At 48.2% G+C, this 23,555-nt stretch overlaps 1 protein-coding gene and 1 long non-coding RNA gene across 12 annotated transcripts in view; one reads left to right on the top strand and one right to left on the bottom strand.

Annotated features, from left to right (window-relative positions):
• LOC105605027 (uncharacterized) overlaps positions 1-8,352 on the top strand; it is a 30,433-nt gene extending 22,081 nt beyond the window's left edge. The window contains exons 6-7 of one of the 2 annotated variants that reach the window (XR_009598485.1): positions 957-6,732; positions 7,670-8,352. This is a non-coding gene — a long non-coding RNA (uncharacterized LOC105605027). The remainder of the gene's footprint in view (positions 1-956; positions 6,733-7,669) is intronic. The other variant, XR_006058063.2, reaches the window with a different exon arrangement.
• PRXL2A (peroxiredoxin like 2A) lies at positions 4,595-23,294 on the bottom strand. 10 transcript variants are annotated; one of them, XM_042240918.2, is made up of 7 exons: positions 17,611-23,294; positions 17,184-17,355; positions 12,784-12,963; positions 10,662-10,753; positions 9,829-9,969; positions 9,100-9,264; positions 4,595-5,376 (listed from the first exon to the last, which is right to left on the bottom strand). In XM_042240918.2, the coding sequence occupies exons 3-7, from the start codon at positions 12,959-12,961 to the stop codon at positions 5,263-5,265; spliced, it is 690 nt and encodes a 229-aa protein (XP_042096852.1). In that variant the 5' UTR covers positions 12,962-12,963; positions 17,184-17,355; positions 17,611-23,294; the 3' UTR covers positions 4,595-5,262. The 10 variants fall into 10 exon arrangements, with proteins under 10 accessions (XP_042096852.1, XP_042096854.1, XP_042096853.1 ...); XM_042240920.2 differs by having other exon boundaries at positions 12,784-12,946; XM_042240919.2 differs by having other exon boundaries at positions 23,195-23,294.
• Between the last annotated feature and the right edge of the window lie 261 nt (positions 23,295-23,555).

Raw genomic sequence — 23,555 nt, 5'->3', positions numbered from 1 at the left:
TTAAACATTACTGTTGGTCAGTCTTAAAATTTTATGTAAATTGTGTGCTACTGAGTATAGCCTTGGGAAGCTTGATTTTTACCTAAGATTGTTGTTATGCATCCCAGTTGATACTTAGACCCCTGGTTCATTCATCCCAACTATTATATTAACAGCTTATTAAAACCTTACTTCTGCACCATCATTTTCTGCTCTCTTTTACTGCAAAATTCATGAGTAGTTAGTTGTTCAGGTCAAAGATCTTGGAGTCATCCTTGACTCCTCTTTTTTTTTTATGTCCCAAATTTATTCATTTGGAAATCCCCTTAGCTCCATCTTCAATCTTCAAATACATCTGACAATTTCTCACCACGTCTACCGCTACCACCAGCTTCCAGCAATCATTATCTTTTGCTTGGACTATTGCAATATCATCCTAAATGGTCTGCATAGCTGATCTTCTATAATCAATCATTGCAAAGCAATCAGAATAATGTAAGTCAGATCATTCCTCTTCTCAAAACCCTCCAATGGCTTCCTATCTCTCAGTAAACTTCAGAAGTTTTACCGTGGTCTGCCAGAACATGGTGTGCATTTCCACCATCTGTCTCACCACCTTCTCATCTTGTTACCAAGGCCAAGGTCATACTGCTTGCCTCATGCCAGGCCAGTAAATCGAGAGAGGGATTGCTGGGGCAAGGAATAGCGAGTTTATTTAGAAAGCCAGCAGCCTGAGAAGGTGGTGGACTGGTGTCCCAAAAACCGTATTACCTGAGCTAGAATTTGGGGCTTCTGAAAGGAGAGGCAGGTGGCTGGTTGTTGCATACTTCTTGGTGCAGGGACCCTTTATGATTTCCACTGTCCACATAGGTGTGGTTACAGTGTTCCTGTAAACCTCCAAGAAGACAGGTGCTATTTTCTGTTCTTCAGCTTTTTAAAGTCAGAGCCTTGAGACTGGACTGTTCTGTGTTTTTCAGGCTGTAGGCAACACTCGTTCACAAAGGCGCAGCGCCAGCATGACTAAGCACAGGCAAAGAGCACAGGAGTTCGAGCTAAAGGAGTAGATCCAATAATGAGACAGGTTTGTTTTTCTCTTAGACAGTCACTCATGTTGTTAAAGCCACACTTGGGTTCCTTTTATTCTTTGACTGTAACAATCCCATCTCCACCTTTGGGCCTTTGGATTTGCTGTTTCCTCATCGATGTGAGAAGAGTAATGCTTTTGAGAAATCAGTGCATTGAGAAAGAGAACAAAGAACCAGGTAAATAAAGCAGGCTCTCCCGCTTTTCCATGCCTGTGTACTTTCCCTCTGAGGTTCAGAGGCTTGATCCTATCTGAAATGACCTCTTTACTATCCTGTGCACCTACCCCGATCTTCTCCACCCTGAAGGTCCAGCCCAGGCTTCCACTACATCCATGTCCATGCCATCCCTGACCCTTGCCATCCAAAGACCATTTTACAAAAATCATCACAGACCACCAGAGGCAGTCTGGTTCTGGGTAAATTCTCTGTTAAGGTGTGAGCGCGGGTCTTCTAGACTTGATGCCAAATTCTTTGAAGATGATTCCCAACCTTGGTTGCACATTGGAATCACCCAGGAGCTTTCAGAAATGTTTTATCTGTGTCCCACCCCAGAGATTCTGATTTAATGGGCCTGGGTGTGTGTCCAGGGCATCAGAATCTTTCTAGCTTCCTCAGGTAATTCTATCGTGCAAACATTTTAAGAACCATCAGCTTTCCTGCGAGGACTCTCTCTCTGCAGGTAGTTTAAATTATTATGGATTCTTGATTAGTTTATAAAATAAAGAAAAGGGAACATGCTACTGCTTGTCGAAGGCTGCTGAAGCTTCAAGCCCGAAGTGCACAGATTTGATCTGTAGGGTCCTTTAGATTCTTGCTTCTCAAAATGTGGTCCATGGGTCAGTAGAACATCATTACAAGGAGCCTATTAGAGGTGTAAAAACTCAAGCCGCAAAACCCCACCCCCAGTCTTGAGAACTGTGGAACTTTCAGTACAAATGATTTTGTCCAGCCCCCATATTAGGAGACCTGAACAAAACTATGCTTCCTAGCATAGTTTTTAGCACTCAAGGTTGTTTCTTGGGGAGACCCAGCCCCCTAAGTCCTTGCCTGGGGAAGCTCAAGGCTGTCGAAAGAATTTACCCATTGCTCCAGCCAAACATTTGACCAGAGGCCTCTGACCTACATCTTCTTTTTTTTTTTAGTTGATGTATATTTTATTTTTTAAAACTTTTTATTTTATATTGGAGTATAACTGATTAACAACATTGTGATATTTTCAAGTGGACAGCAAACGGACCCCATTTTCTTCCTTTTGCTTTTTTTGACCTCCCTTTTCTTAGAGCATTTACTTAAAAAAAAAAAAAAATGAGAAAAAAAAAAAACCCTTACAACTGTAAATGCTCTCTCTGTCCCTTTAAGATGTGTATGTTATCTCCTGAAACCCAGGAGTATCTTCCTTAAGGACCTGAGAGCATCCCTCTGAAATGTCCTCAGCAAGACAGATAGGGCTCCATTTTCCAGTCTCTGTAAAAGGATGGAAACCTAACCTGCTGAACGAGCCAGTTAGCAGAGACAGCCTGATTACAGTGATCAGTCCCCGCACCTTCCGTTTGTAATTTTCCACCACTTTGACTTTGTTCAAATCCCGGCTCATCTCCCCTCCCACTCCTCCATCTTCCCTTTAAAATTCCAGTCACCTTTGTGCACGGCCTGGCTGAGTTCAGTTCCATACTGAAGCCTCTGCCCGAACTGTAGGGGTTACCAAGCAAACTCCGTCTACACTGCCTTTAACTAGCGTGTGGCTTTTCTCTAACCTTATTCATTTAACAAGATCTTCAGGTGATTTGCATGTACCTGAAAGTTGGAGCAGCACCGTTTCGTATTTATCATTCCCTCGATGACTTCTAATAAACAGCCCTCAATAACAGATAGGCATTACTATGCCCATTCTATGATTGAGAGACGAAGGTCAGAGCTTTGCTTTAAGTCACACGGTTAAACTAGAACTTGAGCTCACCTCATAACTCAGTCCAGTGCTCTTTCCATGCCATGCTGACTGGGGAGAGAAGACACAATACATTCCGGGACACAGTAGTGAAACAGCTGATGGAGAAGATCACAATAAGGTTCTTCTCCTGGCATCCATTTCAGCGACATCTTGCAGGCTCTGCTCTTCTTTGGTTGTAGAACTGTTTCAGAATCAAGTGTCTTCTAGGCACCAAAGAATTCTCATCTGGAAAACCCTATCATTAGCTGGAGTCCCAGGGATCACAGCTAGTAAGGGATGAGTCACTGTGTTGACCCTCTTCAAGTACTGAAGAGCGCTGCCTCCAAGAAACCCAGCACCTCACAGGCTAGTGCACACACCATACAGCCACCACTATAAGTCAGACCCAGTCCTGGCCTTAGTCCTGAACTAGCCACCCCTTCTCACTGTATGCTCAGTGCAGACATGCCCACCTTCCCAGCTTTACGTCCACCCTCCATCTTCATTTCTTGCTTTCCCGGATAAACACGGACTCCCTTCCTCCTGGCCAGTTTGACCCCTTAGGGTAAATTCAGTAGTTCCCCCTTATCCATGGTTTTGCTTTCCACCCTTTCAGCTGCCTGAAGTCAGCTGCCCTCTGAAAATATTAAATGGAAAATTCCAGAAAAAAAAAAATCTGGTTTTAAATTGCACACCATTCTGAGTAGCATGATAAAATCTTGTACTGCCCCGCTGTCCTTAGTGGGATCCACAAGCATCAGCATCATCTTCTGGCATCCAAACACCAACACTCATAGCTCAGTGATCCAGGACCACCTGAAGCAGACAGATGATCCTCCTTCTTACTTACTGTCAGGCCAGCAGTCACCTGACCCTACAATGCCTACGTCATTCACCTCACTTCATCTCAGCACATACCATCTCACAGCATCACAAGGAGGATAAGGATAGTACATTAAGATACTTTGAGAGAGACCACAGTCACGTAACTTTTATCACAGTATAATTTTTCTATTTTATTGTTTTTAATCTCTTGTCTAATTTAGACTTTATAATAGGTATGCATGTATAGGAAAAAACACAGTATACATAGGGTTCAGTGTTTCCCATGTTTTCAGGCATCCAGAGGGGTTCTTGGAACATATACATGTAGAGGGGGACCACTGTACTCCTTTGGACTCCCGTCCCTGCCTTCCTACTCCTGGGCTGGTTTGGTGCCCTGAGCAGACTCTCTAGGGCAGAGTCCCCTTCAGGCTCCTGTGGACATCATACTTACTCACACGACAAAATTTCAAACATAACACACTAATGAATTAAGTTACCTTTCATCTTCCCTGTCCTTTTTTCCCCTTCGGTTACCAAATTAGGCTAAAAGACCATCAATAAGAAAGCAACTACCAATTTTAAATGCCAAGTCATTTCTCTAGAAAAGACAGCACAATCACTCACGTGAATGACAGGATGAACTTTTCTGGCCATTTGGAAATCTCTCAGATCATTAGAACGAGAGGAACTCCATTACCAACCATACCCCATATACATGCAGAGTACTGATTTTTCACATTCAGTGTCTTTGACACCAATGATTTAATAAATTCAGCCATTACTGTGGTAAATATTTTTATTGTTAGTTTTATCAGAAATGTGTATATATGGACAATTTTTGATGCTTAATTTTATTAGAACCAGAACCATGCTTTCTAGAAGATCGTTCCTTCTAGAAAATCAAATTTCCAAGATTAGAGTGGAAGACAATGAGAAAATAGATTTCACTTTATTATTTACCTTTATCAAGTCATCCAAAGCACATCAATTCATTTATGTATTCCTTTAACATTATCAAATAAATCATTCACTATTACTGTGAAAACATGAGCGAAAAACCTTGCATCTTTAATCAAGTCAATCATCAACTTTTCTAAGATTTTTAAAGACATGAAGATAAAAATCATTTCAAATAACAGCACTCAAACACCATGTACATTTGTGATGAGGTGTAACAGTCAACTTTAAGCCTCAGATTTTCCAGGTTTTAGCTGAAATAAGCCTTATTAGCTTCTTAGATTTTTATCAGTCTTGTTTGGGGGCTTATTAGACCTTATTTTGCCTTATGAGACCTACACGGAGTACAATATTAAAATATGTTAATGGTCTATACTGAGAATATGGCATAAATGGGTTTATAACTCCTTAGGGACAGCAGTGGAACCACGCATCCTGCAAGCACAGGCGAGAGCCCTAGTCATCGCTGAGCTGGGCAGTTTCCCACAGTCATTGTTTCTCTGAGGCCGAAGTCTGTGGTCTGATCTTCCTAGCAGCTTCCAGAACAGAAGTCAGGTTTACTTTGTCTCCAAATTCTTTTTCTCGGTGCTCAAGAAGGATGCCCTAAAAGGAAACAAGAGGCTGCGTCAGGCCTTCCTCTGAGAAACTCACGGTGCAGACTCTGAGTGCCAGCTGTCCGATGAGCCCTATGCTTGGGACACCAAGGAGCAGAGGTCCACATCAGGCTGGGCTCTACCCTTGAGAAGTGCAGGCTTTTGGGGAAGGTGGATCAGGAAGGCTCCCTCGAAATAATCTGGACTCTACATGCAGCACTTTGGGAGCAGGAAGTCAGGAGTGATTAATGTAACAGGGCGATCAAGGACGGCTTCACAGACAGTACAACGTGGACAGTGAAAGGAGAGGTGCGGGTAAAAGGACACCCCAGGCAGCAGAGCACAGGAGCTTGCCCAGAAAAGCCCGCCGGTATGGAAGTGGACTCCGCGGTCAGACTTTGATGGGCACTCAATGGCGACCTGAAAAGGGTGACCCTCTCCTCAGCTTACCTACAATTCTTAGTGCATTTAGTGGAGCTTAATGCACTAAGACATAGTATGCCCCAAAGTACTCTAAAGTGGTAAAATAGATAAAATAATATGCTTGAGATCAGCATCAAGCAATCCTTGTTAGAGAGTTCTCCAACACATGATAAATTAAACTCAAACTGAATTTGAAAAGTAAACACTGTAAACATGTTCTTTATACCATTATTCGTAAAGACTTTAAAAAAAAAGTACCAGCACCCTGTGGGAAGGGTGATCTTCCACTACAGGGAAGGACATCAGGAAATTAAATTACATTTACTTGCTCATCAGAGCAGTTTGCAGACATTAGAAACACTGAGGAAGAACATATGACGACATGAGGAAATGTTCATGATATATTGTTACGTTTAAAAAGAATATCTAGTTTAGTAAGATATCATTTTCTATAAAAAATGAAAGGCCCCTCAGTTCAGCTCTGTTTTAACAAGTTGACCCTGTTAACTGAGCTCTCCCCACCTCCATTTTCATATTTCCTATGTTGAAAGTGCATTATTTTAAAAGTATGCTTTAAAGTGGAGAAGGCAATGGCGACCCACTCCAGTACTCTTGCCTGGAAAATCCCATGGACAGAGGAGCCCGGTAGGCTGCCGTTTATGGGGTTGCACAGAGTCAGATACGACTGAAGTGACTTAGCAGCAGCAGCATGCTTTAAAGATTATTACAAAGAAAATCCCTACTGAGTGGCACTTGGCACAGTGGAACTGCAAAAACTCTTCTCTCAAGAAACACGGAGGTGAGTCCTGAAGCTGGGCCAGCCTGGTCAACCTTCCGCCAGGAAGGAAGAAGGCAGGAGCTCCAGGGGCGCCAACAAAGTCAAACAACACACCCAGCAACGTCAGAGTGAGCCAGCCAGGCTTAGGGAGCCTGTGAGCACCAGGTGAGTCACTGCCAGGCAAGAGGAGGCTGGCAGGGGAGCCGGGCCCTGCCCTGGGGCTGAGAGAGGCAGAGATAGGAAGAGAAGGAATCTTAGGAGTCCAGAGTGGGGAGAGGCTGAAGGATCCTAAGGAAGTGACCTGCCCAAGTGCAAGGGTACCTGGAAGGGATCTTTGGGAACCATCTGCAAGAGGAGCTATGGGCAAGGGAAGGGTGACGTCTCTGCAGCAGGAGAGATTCATTTCCTCTGTAGCACAGACTAGCTGTGTATCTTTGGCTGAGTTATTTCATAGGCCCATTCTCTTACATGTAGATGGGAATAAAAATACTGACTACCCCAGACTGACTGCAGAGAAGACATGAGGTCATGTAGATGAGCATCTGGCACAAGGCAGGTACTCACTGGCAGTCCCTGTCACAAAGACACGCTGATATATTTACCAGAAAGGTAGCAAATAGGTTAATGTTATACCAGACACCAGATCATGCTAGATTCTCAGACAAGCAATTGCAGATACCCAAGGTTTAAAAGAAAAAGACTTGAAATACAGCTTAAAATTGAACGCTTTCTGGACAAATATCATCTGACATCCCTTATGTGGAATCTAAAAAGAAACGATACAAAGCAACTTACCAAACAGAAAGAGACTCATAGATTTAGAGAATGAACTTACGGTTGTGCAGGTACGGGGGTGGGTGGAAGGGATAATTAGGGAGTTTGGGATCAACATGTACACACTGATATATTTAAAATGGATAACCAACAAGGACCTACTGTATAGCATGTGGAACTCTGCTCAGTGTTACGCGGTAGCCTGGATGGAAGGGGAGTCTGGGGGAGAATGTATATGTGTATGTATAGCTGAATCCTTTTGCTGTTCACCTGAAACTATTAATATCACAACACTGTTTGTTCATGCTTTCAAACTGTGGTGTTGAAGAAGACTCTTGAGAGTCCCTGGACTGCAAGGAGATCCAACCAGTCAATCCTAAAGGAAATCAATCCTGAATATTCATTGGAAGGACTGATGCTGAAGCTGAAGCTCCAATACTTTGGACACCTGATCCGAGGAGCCCACTCATTGGAAAAGACCCTGATGCTGGGAAAGATTGAAGGCAGGAGGAGAAGGGGACGACAGAGAATGAGATGGTTGGATGGCATCTCCGACTCAATGGACATGGGTTTGAGCAAGCTCTGGGAAATGGTGAAGGACAGAGAGGCCTGGTGTGCTGGAGTCCACGTAGTCACAGAGAGTCTGACATGACTGAGCGACTGAACAACAACTGTTAATCAGCTACACCCCGATACAAAATAAAAAGTTTTTTTAAAAAAACTGAAGGCTTTCTGTTCCCACTAGCTTATTCTTCCCTACCTGGTAAAAGTATGCAGTTAGCAATGTCCGTAGGGATCTCCACCATGAAGACCAACCCTATCTTTTTGGCCATGCCACGAGGCTTGCAGGATCTTAAGTTCCCCAACTAGGGACTGAACCTGTTTCCCCTGCAGTGGAAATACTGACTCCTAACCACTGGACTGTCGGAATTCCCAACCCTGTCTTTTTTACAGATGAGCCCAAGTATTAATGTCATGCCTGAAGTTGGCAAGACAGGCCTAGAGGTTTAGAAGTCAGACCCTGAGTCTCTGGGTCCTCCTGCCAGGCCCTCGAGCTGGCACTCACTGAACCCTGTCCTAGTTCTGTACACACTTGGCCTCTGCTGGCACTGCCCTGAGTCTGACATGGAACATCTACACACCACCTCCTTGGCCCCCAGAGTCCTCATCTCTCTGCACCTTCTCCCCTAGGCCCCTGTTTTGCATCCCCACAACTGGGACCCAAGCCAGAGTGTACAGAGAATTGTGCCCTGCCACCAGGACCCCCATGCGGAAAGCACCCCTCCCACCACAGCTCCCAGCTGCTCCCCCAACGAGGTCTGTTTCAATTCCTTCTCATCACTTTACTATCCATTCTCAATGACAGGGAACACTGCAAGGGAGTACATTTTTCACAGAATAAAGACTTTGCTTTTGTTCTAACATGGAAAACAAAACTCAACATCAGAAAACCTGGGTCCAGGCCTCCACAGTGCCGCTGAGGAGCTGTCCTCGTTGGTGTGCTCACTCACCCGCCTCACAGGTTACTCACCTGCAAGGTTCACACTATGCTGTGATGTTACTGTGACGGGAGGGGGCTCCCATGTGAGGTGCCGAGAGAGCAGGAGGGCGATACAGAACTTACCCCGCTTCCCCGTCCTCATGCTCCCTGGCTTTCTGGAAGGAAGGCTGGGAAACTCCGATTAGGGAAAATCACCCTCCCACCAACAGATCCCACGAACCAATCACCCTCCCACCAAGTGAATGCTAGGAATTTACCTGCTTTCCTGGTCCCATCACAAAGACTCCCCCAAGGATGAAGCCCTCGCCATCCAGGTTTCCAGAAAAGCCTCCTTTCCAGGCCCGGAAGAAGTTTTGCCAGACGCCCAGACGGACAAATCCCATGAACACCATCTTCCGTTTCTGTGGACCATAGAACTTTTTCTGCAGGATTGAGGAAGACAGATCCCGTGTGAGTAGCCCGTATGCCTGCCTTCCTGCCTTCTGCTGGTTCACACCCTCCACCACGTGACACACACACAGCTCCTGCCCAAGAGCGCTCTAAACTGCCCGGGACCAAACAGAATCCTGCAGCTTGCAACTCTGACTCTAATCTCTTGCTACAGACGTACAGGCTTCTTCGGCCCGACCAAGTGATAACAGTCCTACACTCTGCAGAGGGGAGTGTAGGGGAAAGAATAAGGGCATAGTGAATTACGGGACAGGGGTTGGTGCTGGGCAACCCCTACAGGGTGGGGGACCCAGTGGAGATTTTAGCTATTTTCAAGGCTCCCATTCCCAGGTCACAAGTCAGGAAGGGCTCAAGTAAAATCTGAAAGACAGTTTTAAAGTTTTTTTTTTTCCACTCATGCTCTGCCCAGAGGGCGGGGGCAGCTGAAACGGAAGCCAACTTCAGCTCCTGGCCAGACAGGCTTGGAGCCACCAAACTCTTCATGCACGAGCACCATCCCCAGCAGTCTGTGTCTGACTGGCTCACACCACACATACCTTTTCATCCAGGAAGATTTCTCCTTTGAAATAAGGCTGGAAGTCCTTAACTTCATTCTTGATGTGCTCCTTTACCACTGCATAGAGGGGGACGCCCAGCTCGTCCAACCTGGGCTTCAGGGAGGACAAATCTGCAGCCTCCTGCAGAAAAATGGAAAGGTAAGGGGCACGAACTCCTGGGACTCTGTGGCCAGCCAACACCATCTCCTACAGGCCCAGAGTGTAGGAAAGACAAATGCACCAAACACAGGAGAACAGACTCTCACGCCCACTATACTCACACGATCAGCAAGACTGAAATCCCCAAGTTTCAGATCCAAGGCTGAGGGAGGCAGCGGAGTCACCACCTCCAGTCCTTGGCCATCCAGCAGGAATGCCAGCGGCTCCCCAAGAAGGAGACAGATGGGTCTAGTCTAAAAGTGTGGCCATGCTTCCCCAAGAAGGAGACAGGTGGGTCTAGTCTCAAAGTGTGGCCATGTTTCCCTAGGGGCCAAGGCTGCACCATAGGTGAGGCTGCCCACATCTGTACCAGTGACAATCCAGACACCTCATTTCAGTAAGCAAAGCACTGTGCTGAACATCAGGAACATGGGAATTGGAGCTGGTACAGGACAGAGTACAAGGCTGACAGGCCTTGGGATTACCAAAGGAAAGTCAAGTATGGTGCTAATCCTAGGATAAGGTGAGTTCTTACATGAAGAGAAGCAGAGAATTAGACCAAAAAAAAACCTGGAATAAATAACAGATTGTGCCAGTGTTGGTCCTGGCTGGAAATGCCCCAGTCCTCATTTGCTAGGATCCTTTCCTATGAAAAGGTCCTCAAATGCACTCACCTCCCGACAGAGGAAGCAGCCTGGCCTCCGCACAGCCATAATCACAGCTCCATTCTTTTCCCAGAGCGCCTTCGCTTTAAAAGTTACTGCATCTGAGGAGAAGAAAAGAGAATTCAGTATCATTTCCTCTAGCCTGCCGCCAACCTCTAAGCACCTCATAAACAGCACCAGGCCTAACAGAGGACCTGGAAATGTACTTCACACGTTGAGGAAAAAATCAAACAGGAAACACAGACAGGCAATATTATCTTTCGGAGGAAATGAATCTAGTGTAAGAGTCCTACACCCTAGCCAGAAGCCCCCTGCCCCATAAAAATCTAGCTGTGAACTTGAATATCCCAACTGGAATAGTTCTGGAAAAGTAGTGTATTCCTTTGCTGGTCTTGGTGGACCTTGCAACAATGCTTTAGGGCTAATACATGGCCAAAACTTGAACAAGATCTTGCACTTGGCCAAGAAAATGCCAACTCTGAAGGATTTAAAGAAATTAAATCAACTGAAATTTTTTTAAAAAAATTTAACCTCAATATGTTAACTCCAGTGTTATCCACAGGAGAGGGTAGAAAATGCCCAACAAGGAGATGCTTTGGCTAGCAGAGCGGTGCAGCTCAAGCCCGGCTCTGGTCAGACGGAGTCGCATCTAGGTGTGAGCCCAGGCAGGCTATGTCTCCTCCTTGACTCTTCCTTTCCCTATCTGTAAATGCAGATGCCTAGCAGCTCCACTTTGGGCCGCAGGGAGTATTAAAACATGGATATGAAAGAGCTCACTGCAGATGTAATAGAGTCAGTGAGGGCTGAGTAAGCACTATCCCTTATTATTTCAGTGAGGAATCCATGTGCCTGTGAAATGTTACCTACGAAAATAAAGGTGGAAGAGGGTTGAAATCAAATCATAAGGGAAATTCTGGGTTGAACATAGTGAAACAGAGCTCTCCGTCTATACGGCTTCTTAGTCCCTTACCAAGGGAACCTACATCAGAAATCTGCAATCACAGTTCCTGCCTTCCCTTCACAAGCTTCCTCACTTACTGAACAGAATTGATGGTCTCCCTTTGAGGGGTCCACCTGGAGACCACCCAGTCAGTGAGCCCCGACTTGCAGCTAACTCTCATGCCCACTGAACCCACAATATGGGCATGACTGAAACCCCCTGAGCTTCAGTCCAAGGCCAAGAGCACAGGAAGGCAGCTGAGTCATCACATGTGGCTCTCAGCCATTCAGTAGGGCCTCCAGTGGGCTCCCCAAGAAGAGGGAGACAGGCGGGTCTATTCTAAAAACGTGACTGTGCTTCCCCGGGTGCCATGGCTGCACCACAGGTGAGGCTGCCCACATGTGTACCAGTGACAATTCAGGTACCTCATTTCAGTATGCAAAGCCCTGTGCTCACATCAGGAATCTGGAATTGGACACACAATATTTCTCAAACTTATTGGACTCAGGAGCTCCTGTTTTTGAAGATCCATGCCTGTGAGCATGTTAAGTCACTTCAGTCGGGTCTGACTCTTTGCAACCCTATGGACTGTAGCCCAGCAGGCTCCTCTGTCCATGGGATTCTCCAGGCAAGAATGCTGGAGTGAGCTGTTATGCCCTCCTCCAGGGGATCTTCCCAACCCAAGGATCAAACCCACGTCTCATGTCTCCTGCATTAGCAGGTGGATTCTTTACCACTAGCAGCACCTGGGAGGCCCCAGGTGCCTTGAATTCCTCAGGACATACTCTGGAAGGTTTGGCTGAGTTGACCGTGGTGCAGTGTTACTAAATATTATGGAACAATCATCATTACATTTAGAGAGACAACATGAGAAAGTGAACAATGCTTTTGATAAGAAAAAGCTAAACTGTAAAAGAAATCACGTACACGGAGATCACAACTACATATTACAGCATGTACACCTGGAAAAGAATGTTCAAAAATTAAAAAGATTATTGTGTTAGGGTAATGGTAATTTAAATTTTAAATTATCAGCAATTTTAAAAGTGTTATTAAATTGAATTTTTTCTAATGTTACACTGCCTTCTCAGTGAAAATAAAAGAAGGAACGACCTTAGAGAGAAAAAAAATAAGCAGGCCTGCATCCCAGTGCCCTGGAAAAGTACTGACGCTGGTGGGGTCACCACTTACCCTTCTCCATTGTTTTCAGGTCTATGTCCTCCAGATACTCCAATGCTGCTTTCTGGGGCTTGGCCAGAAACATGTCTGTGTTGGCCAGGAGCAGTGCCAAGGCAGCGACTCCTACGGCCCCCGCACCGATGGACCACATTCCCATGCTGAAGAAACTGGGATCCTGGAGGAAAGACATTTCTGGGGATTGAGAGGAAGGAAGAAGATGTTACTGCTCCCACAGGACAACTGTAACCTGATCTCTGGGACAGGGCTCCGGCTGGACAGCTAATCAGGGTGCCAGAGGCCAAGGGAGGGGGAGCTGCAGCGTCAGAGACGGGACTGGACAAGGGCTGCTCTCAAGGGACCTACCTGCCACCATGGGAGCCTGGGGGCTTACGATGGACACACGGAGGTTCCTGCCCCAGGGAACTCACTTCCAGGTCAGCAGCCAGACAAGTGACAGCCTCTCTTGCTGCTCTCTCTCCCACGCCCAAAGCCGTCACCTCCTGGTCTGACGGTGTTCCTCCAGGCTGCAACCCTCAGCACTTCCCGCCCTCCTCCTCAATGCCTGCCAATGCCTTCTGTCCAGGAGTCACAGCTCACACCTCCCTGGGGAGGGAGCAGCTTCTTGTGTAATTAGATTACTGAGAGTGCCAATCCCCTTGTTGTTACCCTATCCTTCCTCCTCACTGTGAACCCCTCCAACACAGAGAGACCAGTCCTCCTATTTCATCCAGCCCCCAACAGTGCCCAGCAGGGCCTCACTCAAAGCAGACAGGCAATCTGAGTACATTTCTCCCAACTGAGAAGACCTTTATTTTCTGATCATTATACAAATAAAACAGGCTCAAAGTGAAAACAAGCAAATAACAAAAAAGCATTACATAAAACCACAGTTGACAACAAAGCGAATGTCCTTTAAATATCTACCACTTACTATATAGTTTAATAGAGATGGCTACTCTTAATCTGACATTTCCCCCTGTGAACAGAACTACACAGATGTCTCCTGAAGGAACGGGGTCAGAGTCTGAGAGAGTAGGCATCGTGTAAGAAAAGAGCACCGTGCTGGGGGGCGTTCTGTTTCAGAGGGCTGGGCAACAGATGTCTGTGTCAGGCAGGGGGCTCGGCGGCTGAAATGGAGGCACAGGCAGGTCCTGTGGAATCTAGCCTCATCCTCAGCTCGTGCTCAGGGGCTGCACTAGGGCTTCCTCTAGTTGAGAAGCCTTGTGCTTCTGGGTGCAAGCTCCTCGAAGCAACCCACCTCTATAAGAGTGGCAGACCCCCTATCCAGCCTTCTTTTCCTGAAAACCACTTACAGCATCTGTCTTTCCATTTGGCCCACTGGCCATCCTAGGATCTGACTTGCACTGGAGCCTTCCTCCCTAAGTATTAGCATGACTCTCTTTGCTAGGATCACTGGGCACCGTCCTGGGGGGTGTATCTATGTGTCTGTGTTACCGTGGCCCACCTGACCTCATCCCTGCTAACCAAAGACTTGACTCCCCCCGTAAGACTCTACTCAGGAGAGGACTTCTCCAAAGGTTTAAGCAAAGGCCCAGAAATTTGCGCATCACAGCCAAAGGAGGGGGCGGGGAGGGATCCACTGCCAAGAGGTGAGGTTGGGAATAACTTGGTAGTGATGGTTTTGGGCAGAAAACGTAGGCCAGCCTGTGAAGTTCAGACTTGAGTTCAGACATAAAAGGGGACTTCCAGGCAGTGGGTGTGGGATGTGAACTTGGAATAACCAATGAAAATAGCCTTTAAGAGGAATCTGGCATCTGTACCAGAGGGAAGAGGAAAAAGAAGGGGAGGCTGTATGTGTTATTGTGTGTGTGTTGGGGAAGGGACCGAGCGAGCTGGGAGAGAAGCATATCCTATAACCTCAAAATGCGCTCTCATGGGCTGGCAGCATTGGAGAACTGCAGAATTTCCAGTCTTACCTCAGAACTAAGGAATCACAACCTGCATCTTCATCAGATCTGGCAGACAATTCACAGGCACATTGGAGTGTGAGACGCACTGTCTTAGAGCAAAGAATTCAGGTTTTGTGCTTGGCTGGACATAAGCCACGAAGTGCAGCTATGAAGGCAGGCTGGCCTTGGGGAGCTGGGCCTTCCTCAAGGGCCAGCTTCAGCTCCCTCAGCTCACTGTGGGAGGGCAGCCACAGTGGCAGTGAGAGTCAAAAGCCAGGACACGTCTCCACGCCTCTGCCCAGAATGTCCTACCGCATTCATTCTGTCCTTTTAAGACTCAAACCCCTCTTCAGAGGCTTTCCTGGATGCTCCGCTTATCCCCACTTTCCCTCTAGAGGGGATTATTCTCCCCAGCCTGCGTCCACATTGCACCACGGTCCCTCTGATGTGTTCAATACACTCACTTGGACCTGTTTTCAAGTTGTCTCTCCTTTGACTCTGTTCCTCAATTTATCTCTGAATTCCCAGTGGACAGCACAGGGCCTGTTTGTGGTCCACAGCGGGTTTTTCACAAACGTGTGCTGAGATGAATTTGACAAGATTGAGTGATGGAAATGGCGATTTATGGACGACCAAAGCACTTGGGCCAAGCAGGAAAGAACGTTCCACAGGCTGACTTCCGATTTTTTTTTTAACGTGGCAAAGTTATACATTACTGGATTATGGTTCATAGAACAATCAGGGGGAAAACCACAGCTCTCACCCACCTGCTATAAACAGGAGATTCTCCAGAGCGTGGTACAATTTCTGTACCTTGACGTATTTCCAAAGCCTCCCTGGACTCCTGATAAGTGTGTATGACTCAGATCCACACGGTACGGTCTCTGATCACAGATGTGATACCATTTCTGCGTCAGCTCACAAAGGCCAGCTTACACCTACCCTTCCAAAGGACTCGCTTCAATTCCTGGGACACATCATTGCATTTTGGGAAGCCTGGGGACCCTCACAGTCAGCTCTGCATGCTTCTAACACACCACTGCTGTTCCTGGAGACAAACAGGCTCCACCTCTCCACTGCCCATCAGTCATCACTGAGCCTGTTTGCTCCTGAGTACAAGGGAATCAGGCTCAACCAGACTCAACATTTATTTCCAAACATTTATTCAGCACTGATCTGTTTAATAAGTGGCAATTTGGGAATTTTAACTAAATGATAAACAGTCCTCTAGGAGCTACAGGCCTAGTATACCGGTAACAGAGTAGAAAGGTGAGGGGGAAAAAAAAGGTGAGAGACAACACCTCAGGCAAGGTATCAACACCGGGCTAGGGCAGAGCAGGGAGGAAAATGCTTCTGTCTGGTCGGGGTAGCCACAGAAGCACCTAGAAGGAAGTGGCCTTGGAGAGACTCAGAGAGCAGGATGGAAGAGTTAGGCCAGGCTGGGGCTCAATAAGCCTGGGAAACAGCAGACTGGCTGGGTGTGTATATCCTACAGGCCCCTGACGCGCTACCTCAAGTTCATGAGCTGGAACACAAGACATGGGCTTCAAAACTCCCAGGAGCTTTGTTCAGCACCCCATCCGCACCTCTAGCTGTGATCCAGAAAGCGTGAGCACAGAGTCACCCCTTTGGGGAGCTCCGCCCTCAACCTCAGGCCCGGAAGAACTAAGATGTGAGTGTTATCAGCACCAGAGGGGAGAGGCGGGCCTCTCCACAAACATAGGCTCCCAGTGGGCCTCTAGCAGCTGGCCCTTCTGCCAGAGGGAAGTAGTGAAAATTGACTTCTACCTAGAGAGTGTATAGATTCACCTCCCAGCCAAGCCCCCCTAAGTTGCAAAACAATTCCCAACCCAACAAGACTTGGAGCATGTGCCATGAATAACCTGAACCACAGCTATTTCCACTTACACAAAAAAAGCCTGGAGGTAGAGAGAAGCTTAATATCTGCATGGAACAATGCCTAATCACATGAACCTCTAGGGCTACTAACAGGAGAGAGGGGTGGCCGGCAAGCAGCACTTACTTAGTGCCACCCAAAATGAGTGCCTCGATTTCACCCTCTCCAGTCTTCCGATGCACATAGTCTCCCGTTATGCAGCTGACAACACTCAAGTTTAGAGAAGTTCAGTACCTTCTTCTAGTCACAGAGCTAGTCGGCAGCAGTACTGTCTCCTGGATCCAGACCACTAAGACCCCAAATCTTTCTACTACCCAGGCCCCTCAAAGCGTTCACTGGTGGGGTTTCTGGAGGTCAAGGGGCCTGGTGTCTTTTGTCTTAGAATTTTAAAAGATCAACTTATTTTTTCATTTATTACATACAGTCAACATGTTGAAAGGAAATTCACCATGTGACAGAGGTCTCTTCTCTTTCCTCCCCTCTATCCCCCTTCTGTTAAGGAAAGGGTCAGTGCTTCTCTGAAAGATAATAGCGAGGCTGTTTACAGAAGAGCCGGCCCCCACCTGACACCACCACAGTATTCGGTTGCCCACTGTGGGACTTACCTGATCCGGGCTCTCCCACAGAAGAAGGTGAAGCCTGATAAGACCACAAACAACAGCTGGGGCAGCTCAGAGTGGCAGCGCCGGGCTGGGATGCGCCTCGGGGCAGGAGACACAGCTGGGCTCCTGAGGCCCTGCTGGCTTGATCCCTCCCCCAGCCTCCTTTTCCTCAACTCTAAAATGAGGGGGTTGGACAAGGTGAATGGCAAAGCTTCTAAAACACCTAGTGACATCGCAAGATTCTTTCAGGAACAGCTCACTCTGGAGCCTGTGCATTCTGGGTTCCTGATCATAACCCTACCTTCACCCCCCTCCCATCTCAAGTTCAGAGTATTTCTTCCCTGATGCCCAGAGCTTCACAAGGCACCTCCCCTCGAACACATGTGGTCCCGTATACCCAACCTTTCAAACCAGGGAACCAGGCACTCACCATCCGCAGTGTGCACACCCTGGCTCCTGCTGACCCACTAGGAGTAGGCAGGGAGCAGGCGGCAGGGGAAGGCTGGAGGCGGGGCTCTGGAGTCCCGCCTTTGGCCCTAAGCTCGCTCACTCCATAGGCAGGACCAGGCCACCCAGAAACCCTGGGGCACCTTCAGCTGCCAATAGTCAATCTCCAGAAAACATCAATATGGACAGCTGCCAAGACCCCCTAGTCCTTCAAAATGCTGAGCAAATGTTGAGTCATTTGCAGTCATGCAGATTATAACATTTATCAAGCGCCAACAGACTCCCTCTCTGCTTTCTGGAGCAGGCTAGTGAAGCAAAGTCCTTAACCCAGCCCTTAACGCAGTCCTGGGGTCACAGTAACTGAAATAAAAGATGTCCCTTTCTCCATGGCTGCTTGTGTAACAAACAAGCCTGACTCCATGCTGGATCTATTCCTTTAGCTCTAACCCTTGTGCTCTGCGCTTAGTCAGCTGGTACTTACTGCACCTTTGTGAAAGAACATTGCCTAGAGCCTGAAATACACATGAAAATGTGTTCTCAAGGCTTTGATCTTTAAAAAGTTGCAGAACAGAAAATAACAATTGTCTTGTTGATGGTTTACAGGAACACTGTGACCAGACCTACTCTGACAGCTGCAAGAACAAAGACTACCTGCATCAAGAAATGTGCAAAAATCAGCCATGTCCCCTCCCCTTTCCATATAAAAGAAGCCTGAATTCTAACTCAGGTAACATGATTCTTTGCGACACCAGTCCACTGTCTTCTTGGCCTAGTGGCTTTCTGAATAAAATCGCTATTCTTTCCCCTGACACCCTGTCTCTCGATTTACTGGCCTGTTGTGCGATGAGCAGTGCAAATTAGGCAGACAGCTTCATCCTCCACTCCACACCACTGAGGCCACTTACCCCTGTCTCTTCTTCACCTCCCTCTGCCTTCTCTTCTTTTCCTGCCACTTCGAGATACCTCGAAACCCACACTCCGTGCCTCAGTGACCTCACCTACGGCCAGTGCCTCACCCACCACCTTGGGACTGACTTCCATGTTCCATGTGCTGCTCTGGACGCGAAGTTTCCACTTGAGAGTTCTATAGTTTATCTCTGTGACCAAAAGCTGACATCCACTAAAGTCAGTTTCTCTTCCAGAGTTTCTTTTCCCCGGCTCAGTGGATGACACAAGCATGGAGCCGACTGTGCAAGCCAGAAACTGAGAACTGCATTTTCTTCTTCATTCTCCCTCATCATCCACACAAAATCAGTCCGGAAGCTCTGTCCCTCCTATGCAATGGGCTCAGTACCTGCCCTCTTCTCACCTTCACTGCTGCTGTCCAAAGTGAAGCCCCTGTTACTCTGCACCTGGCCTCAGTAACTACAGATCTGAGGTTGGCTGGCTCCAGGCCCTCTTCTGCTTACTCTCTGTGTAGTAGGCAGATCAACTGTTACACTCCCCACCCGGATCACATCCTTCCCTGCTTTCAGATTATCACTGTAAACAAAGGCAGCCCACCGCCAGGGCCCTTCACAGTTCAGCGTCAGGCCACCATTCTTGCCTCACTCCCAGGCATTTCAGCACCCTCCTTGGTCACTCAGTGTGCAAGGACTATAACATGTCCTGTTAGGCCTCTGCACTGCAGCTCGTGTTGTTATCCAGAACGCCCTCCCCACCCAGGCCAGCTAGGTAAAGGCACAGCACATGTTAACACTTTCTCCCCGGAGCCTTTCCTGAAGGTCTTGACAACTGGCTGCTTCCTCACCTCTGGTCAGACCCCATGCATGTGTGCAAACACACACGTACCTTTTGCACACTGCACAAGCAGAAGGACTTCGTGTATTCAGTTATTTACATGTCTATCTACACAATACGGGGGATCAGTCTGAGGGTAGGAGCTGCCATCTTTTTCCATTCCTGCAAATTCAGCATTTAACATAAATCCTGTCAATTACTAGGCATTAAATGTCTGGATGCAATGATCTCAGTTTTACCCTTTGAACTCCACAGTGAGGCAGAGTTGAAACTACTTTGTAGCTTGTTTGACCTTAAAGAAAACACCTGAGCCTGGGGCTTAGGTGACCTTAGGTGGGTTCCTAGCTCCTCTGCTCATTGGTAGGGTGATCTGACGCAAGCTGTGAAGACGCTCTGGGCCTGGGTCTCCTCATCCATACACAGGAGGGAACTGACAAATTTATGAGGTTGTCTCAGTCTGCCATCCAAAGACTCTGAAGTACTGCACGACTGCACCTCCAGGGTTCTGACATCCAGAAAGTTATGGGGACACGTGCCACTACTGCTCCCCTGCTGGGTGTGTACAGCCTCACCCTCCGCTTCCCCAGGCCTCATTCTGCCTGTTCAAGGAGCTGCCTCTGGGCAGGAACTGATAAAAGTCTTACTAAAACAAGGTATCAGCACTGGGTGGGTTAATTCATGCCTGAAACAAGTAGAGACAGCATCATATTCCAAGCATTAAGGGTACACCTGCCCAGCCAAGCCCCACCCAGGGGATCTTCCTACTCAGAATGAGCTGGCTTGAGGCAGAGACAAGGCAGGAGGAAGAAAGGGGTCCTCAGGAAGACAGAAGAAACTAGGAGGCTGGAGAGCTTGCTTCCTCTTTCCTTTGCTCTCGCTAATGCACATTCCTTCAGAGTTCTAGTTCGGCCTCTCTTTCACTAAGTAAAAGAAGAAATTAAGGCCCAGAGATGGAACCAGCTAGTCCCAGGTCACTTCTGGGGAAGACTAGTTAGTGACTGTGCTGGGTCTCAGGGCTCCCAACTCCCAGTTCATGGCTATTTAGCTTGCACTGGACACACATGCAGAGGCTGGGACAGTGTGGGGCTCAGGAAAGGGGCCCGTAGGTCCTCAAGCCGGCTCACTAGTCTAAAGAAGGCTGAAAGCAAAACTGCTCCTGAACAGAGCCTGGGAAATCATGTGGCTAGAGAGAGCACTAATCTCTCCCAAGTTTAGTGCTTTGCAAGCAGTTTATAATTCAAATGTTTTCTTGAGGGTAACATTGCCCATTCTTGGCTGAGAAGCCATTCTGTACCTCTCCTCCCCACAGTCACAAGGTCCTCTCAATTCTGGATGATAAAAAGATAGCCTCGAAAATGACAGTTTAGCAGCCTGGTGTCATGGCACCTAAGGCCCCAGGAGCAATAGGGGATGCACTCCCACCCACCCTTGTCATCAACCACCAGGGAACTAGCCAGGTGCAAGGAGCTCTCACCTACTTGCCTCAGTCTCCAACTTCCTGCTCTGCTCCTTGGGATGACTGTCTCCCAGATGCCAGATTCAAAAAGTTCTGATCAGATACGGAATGCAGAACAAGAGGACATCTCAATTACTGGGAAACTGGCCAGTGTAAGGAATGTGAGGATTGGGAGACATCTTTCCCTCTCATCAGTATCCTGAGGCTTCTCCCAACCCCTGCCCTGCAAAACCCCTGGCCATTCTGCCCTCTGCCTGCATAGCCTCCAGTCTGGGCTCAGTTATATGAGTGTGGATGGGAAGGCAAGCGCAATCCATGAAAGACACTGGGCTTCAGGACAAAAATCCTATTTCTTACTCTTTGATTCTGAGAGTTCATCTTGTCCCTCTGAACCTCAGTGCTTCTTTAAAACAAGGGCACTTTCAGGAAGAAAATATGAGAAGAGCGATGAGGAATGAATTGCCAGACAGCACTATTCTCTTCTTTGCAGGGCTCAGCTTCACTCATTCTCCTACAAAGGCAGGAGATGTGAAGCAGAACAGACACCAAACACTGAACAGCTGCTCCCGCTGTATCAGTGCAGGCCTGCCTCCTGGGCCTAAGCTCTGGGTCTGGAGGGAACCCTGGCTTTTCTCTGGCCCCTCTGCCCACTCTACAATGCACACTCCAGGCTGCCTTTCTACAGCCCGCCAGCAACAGAAAAGGCAAAGGGCCCTGCCCAGCTGTAATCTCCCTGGGCCAGAGGCTACTGAGCTCAGGGGTGAGGCTGGTTCCCTCCAGACAGTTCTTGCCACACACACCTCAGCAGAGGGGCATTTGGAGTGTTTCTGCTCAACATTTCACGAAAAGGCAAGTACCCAGCTGGCAGGAGAGCTGCCTTATTTCTGGGATACTAACAGATCCTGGGGCTTCAAGCCCCAGAATTCCAGTCCTCACCAGACTTTCCAAGCACTCTTTAAGTGACAGGAGCAGATAAAGTAAGAAATGTCTTCATTCACCTCCGGAACACTGCCTAAGATCTCAAATAAATGGCATGCCTTTATAAAGAAGGGCAAGATAAGAAGGTTCACACCAAGAATAACTCAAACCTAATTCAAATTGCTGCAAGCTGTAAGAACCTGGACAAGGCTCTGTATTAGTAAAACAGGAATGATTCCCAAATTACAAAAGGTAACCTACAGTTACCTTCAGTTCTAGAAGGATTAAATGTATGCATGGTGCTTTGTAAGCTACCTTACAAAGAGTGACAGAATGTGAGGTGTAATTCTTACTCATTTCTAGATCAGTCAGTGATTGCCCCTAAAATGTTGTTTGTACATGAGATGGAGGGTTCCTAAGGGCTGGATACCTTCCAAGGAGACACGGTTTCTCATCTGCCTGACTGAGTCAAAACAGGAGCATCCGAGACTTCCCAAGCTGGCTCCCGGACAAGGCTTAGCTAAATAAATCCGAAGTAATTATTTTCTGTTTTTAATCATCTGCCAAGTTCAAAGGAAAATACATTAAAAAAAAAAAAAAAAAACTAAACGGAGGGGTAGGGAGCTGAGTTGTGGAAACAGCCTCGTGTGCAAAGGAAAAGAAGCCCAGAGTCAGCTGGGGCTGAACCCCAAGCTGGCTTCTGGGCTCTCTGGAGGTGCTGCCTCCCCAAGACCCTGCGCAGGCTGGGCCTTAACCACCCTCTCCAACTGCTTCAGCTCTGATCCCTGCAACAACTTCGAGGTGTGACTGTCTGATCATCAGTGCCTTGATTTTTCATTACCAGACTTCAGCACATTGTTTTAAAATCCGTACGGTTGGGCTCTTTTCAAAGTTGCCTTTGTGGGAGGGAGGCAAAACGGGTGCCTCTTAGATAATGAGAAGAGCGAGACACCGCTACCCCATAAAACACAGAGCCCCACATGACCAGGTTCTTGCCTTCCACCTGCACAGTGCCAGCTGGTCCGCCCGCCACCCTCTGGGAAACAACCCCAGGCTCATCCTGGCTCGGCCCCACAGGACAGACGCGCCAGGATAGAGTCCGTTTCTCTATCTTTGTTCCAATAATCTAGGCAGACCAGTGCCATCAGCCTCTCTCAAAGCCTGGGAGCGGTGAAAAGGGTGATTTTTGGCCGAACGGATCAGCGCTGGTCCCGAAACCTGGTTTTCTGACCGCAAACGCTGGGGTTTTTTCGCGGAGCGCGGGGCACTGGGGTGGGCGGGCAGTCTTCCTCCGCGGGAGCGGGGGCCGCCTCGGGCTCAGCAGGTGCGGCCGCAGCCGGCCGGCTCGGAAGCAGCTTCCGGCGGGCCCCGAAGCTGATCCCCGGGCGGACCTAACGAGTCCGGCATCCAGGGAACCTGCACGCGCCAACCGGCCTCGCTAGCCCCGTCCTACCTCAGTTTCCTCACTTGCCTTTGCAGACGCCACGAGCCTCGCAGAGCCCCAGCGAGCCGCACGTACGACTCTCGCTCCCCGGCCTCGCGCCTCCTCTAGCGTACGAGGCCGGGTGGGCTGACTGATAAACCCTCCCGGGCCCCAGGGGTCCCAGGGCGGACCCCGCGCCTGCGCAGGTTCGCGCCTGCGCCGCCGCGCGCGCCACGCCCACGTGACCCGCCCCGCCCACCGCGGCTCAGTGCCTGCCGCGCTGCGGCGCTGTCCCGCACTCGGGACGCGCGTCCAACCCTGTGTGGTGCTTGAGACACGCTCTCCTACGGCCCGTCGTTCTCATAACTCCAGCTTAGCTCAGTCCTTCGCT

Source organism: Ovis aries, chromosome 25 (assembly GCF_016772045.2).
Source record: "Ovis aries strain OAR_USU_Benz2616 breed Rambouillet chromosome 25, ARS-UI_Ramb_v3.0, whole genome shotgun sequence".
Taxonomy (NCBI): domain Eukaryota; kingdom Metazoa; phylum Chordata; class Mammalia; order Artiodactyla; family Bovidae; genus Ovis; species Ovis aries.
The sequence above is the reverse complement of the archived record's forward strand: the minus strand, read 5'-3'. Positions and strand labels throughout refer to the sequence as shown.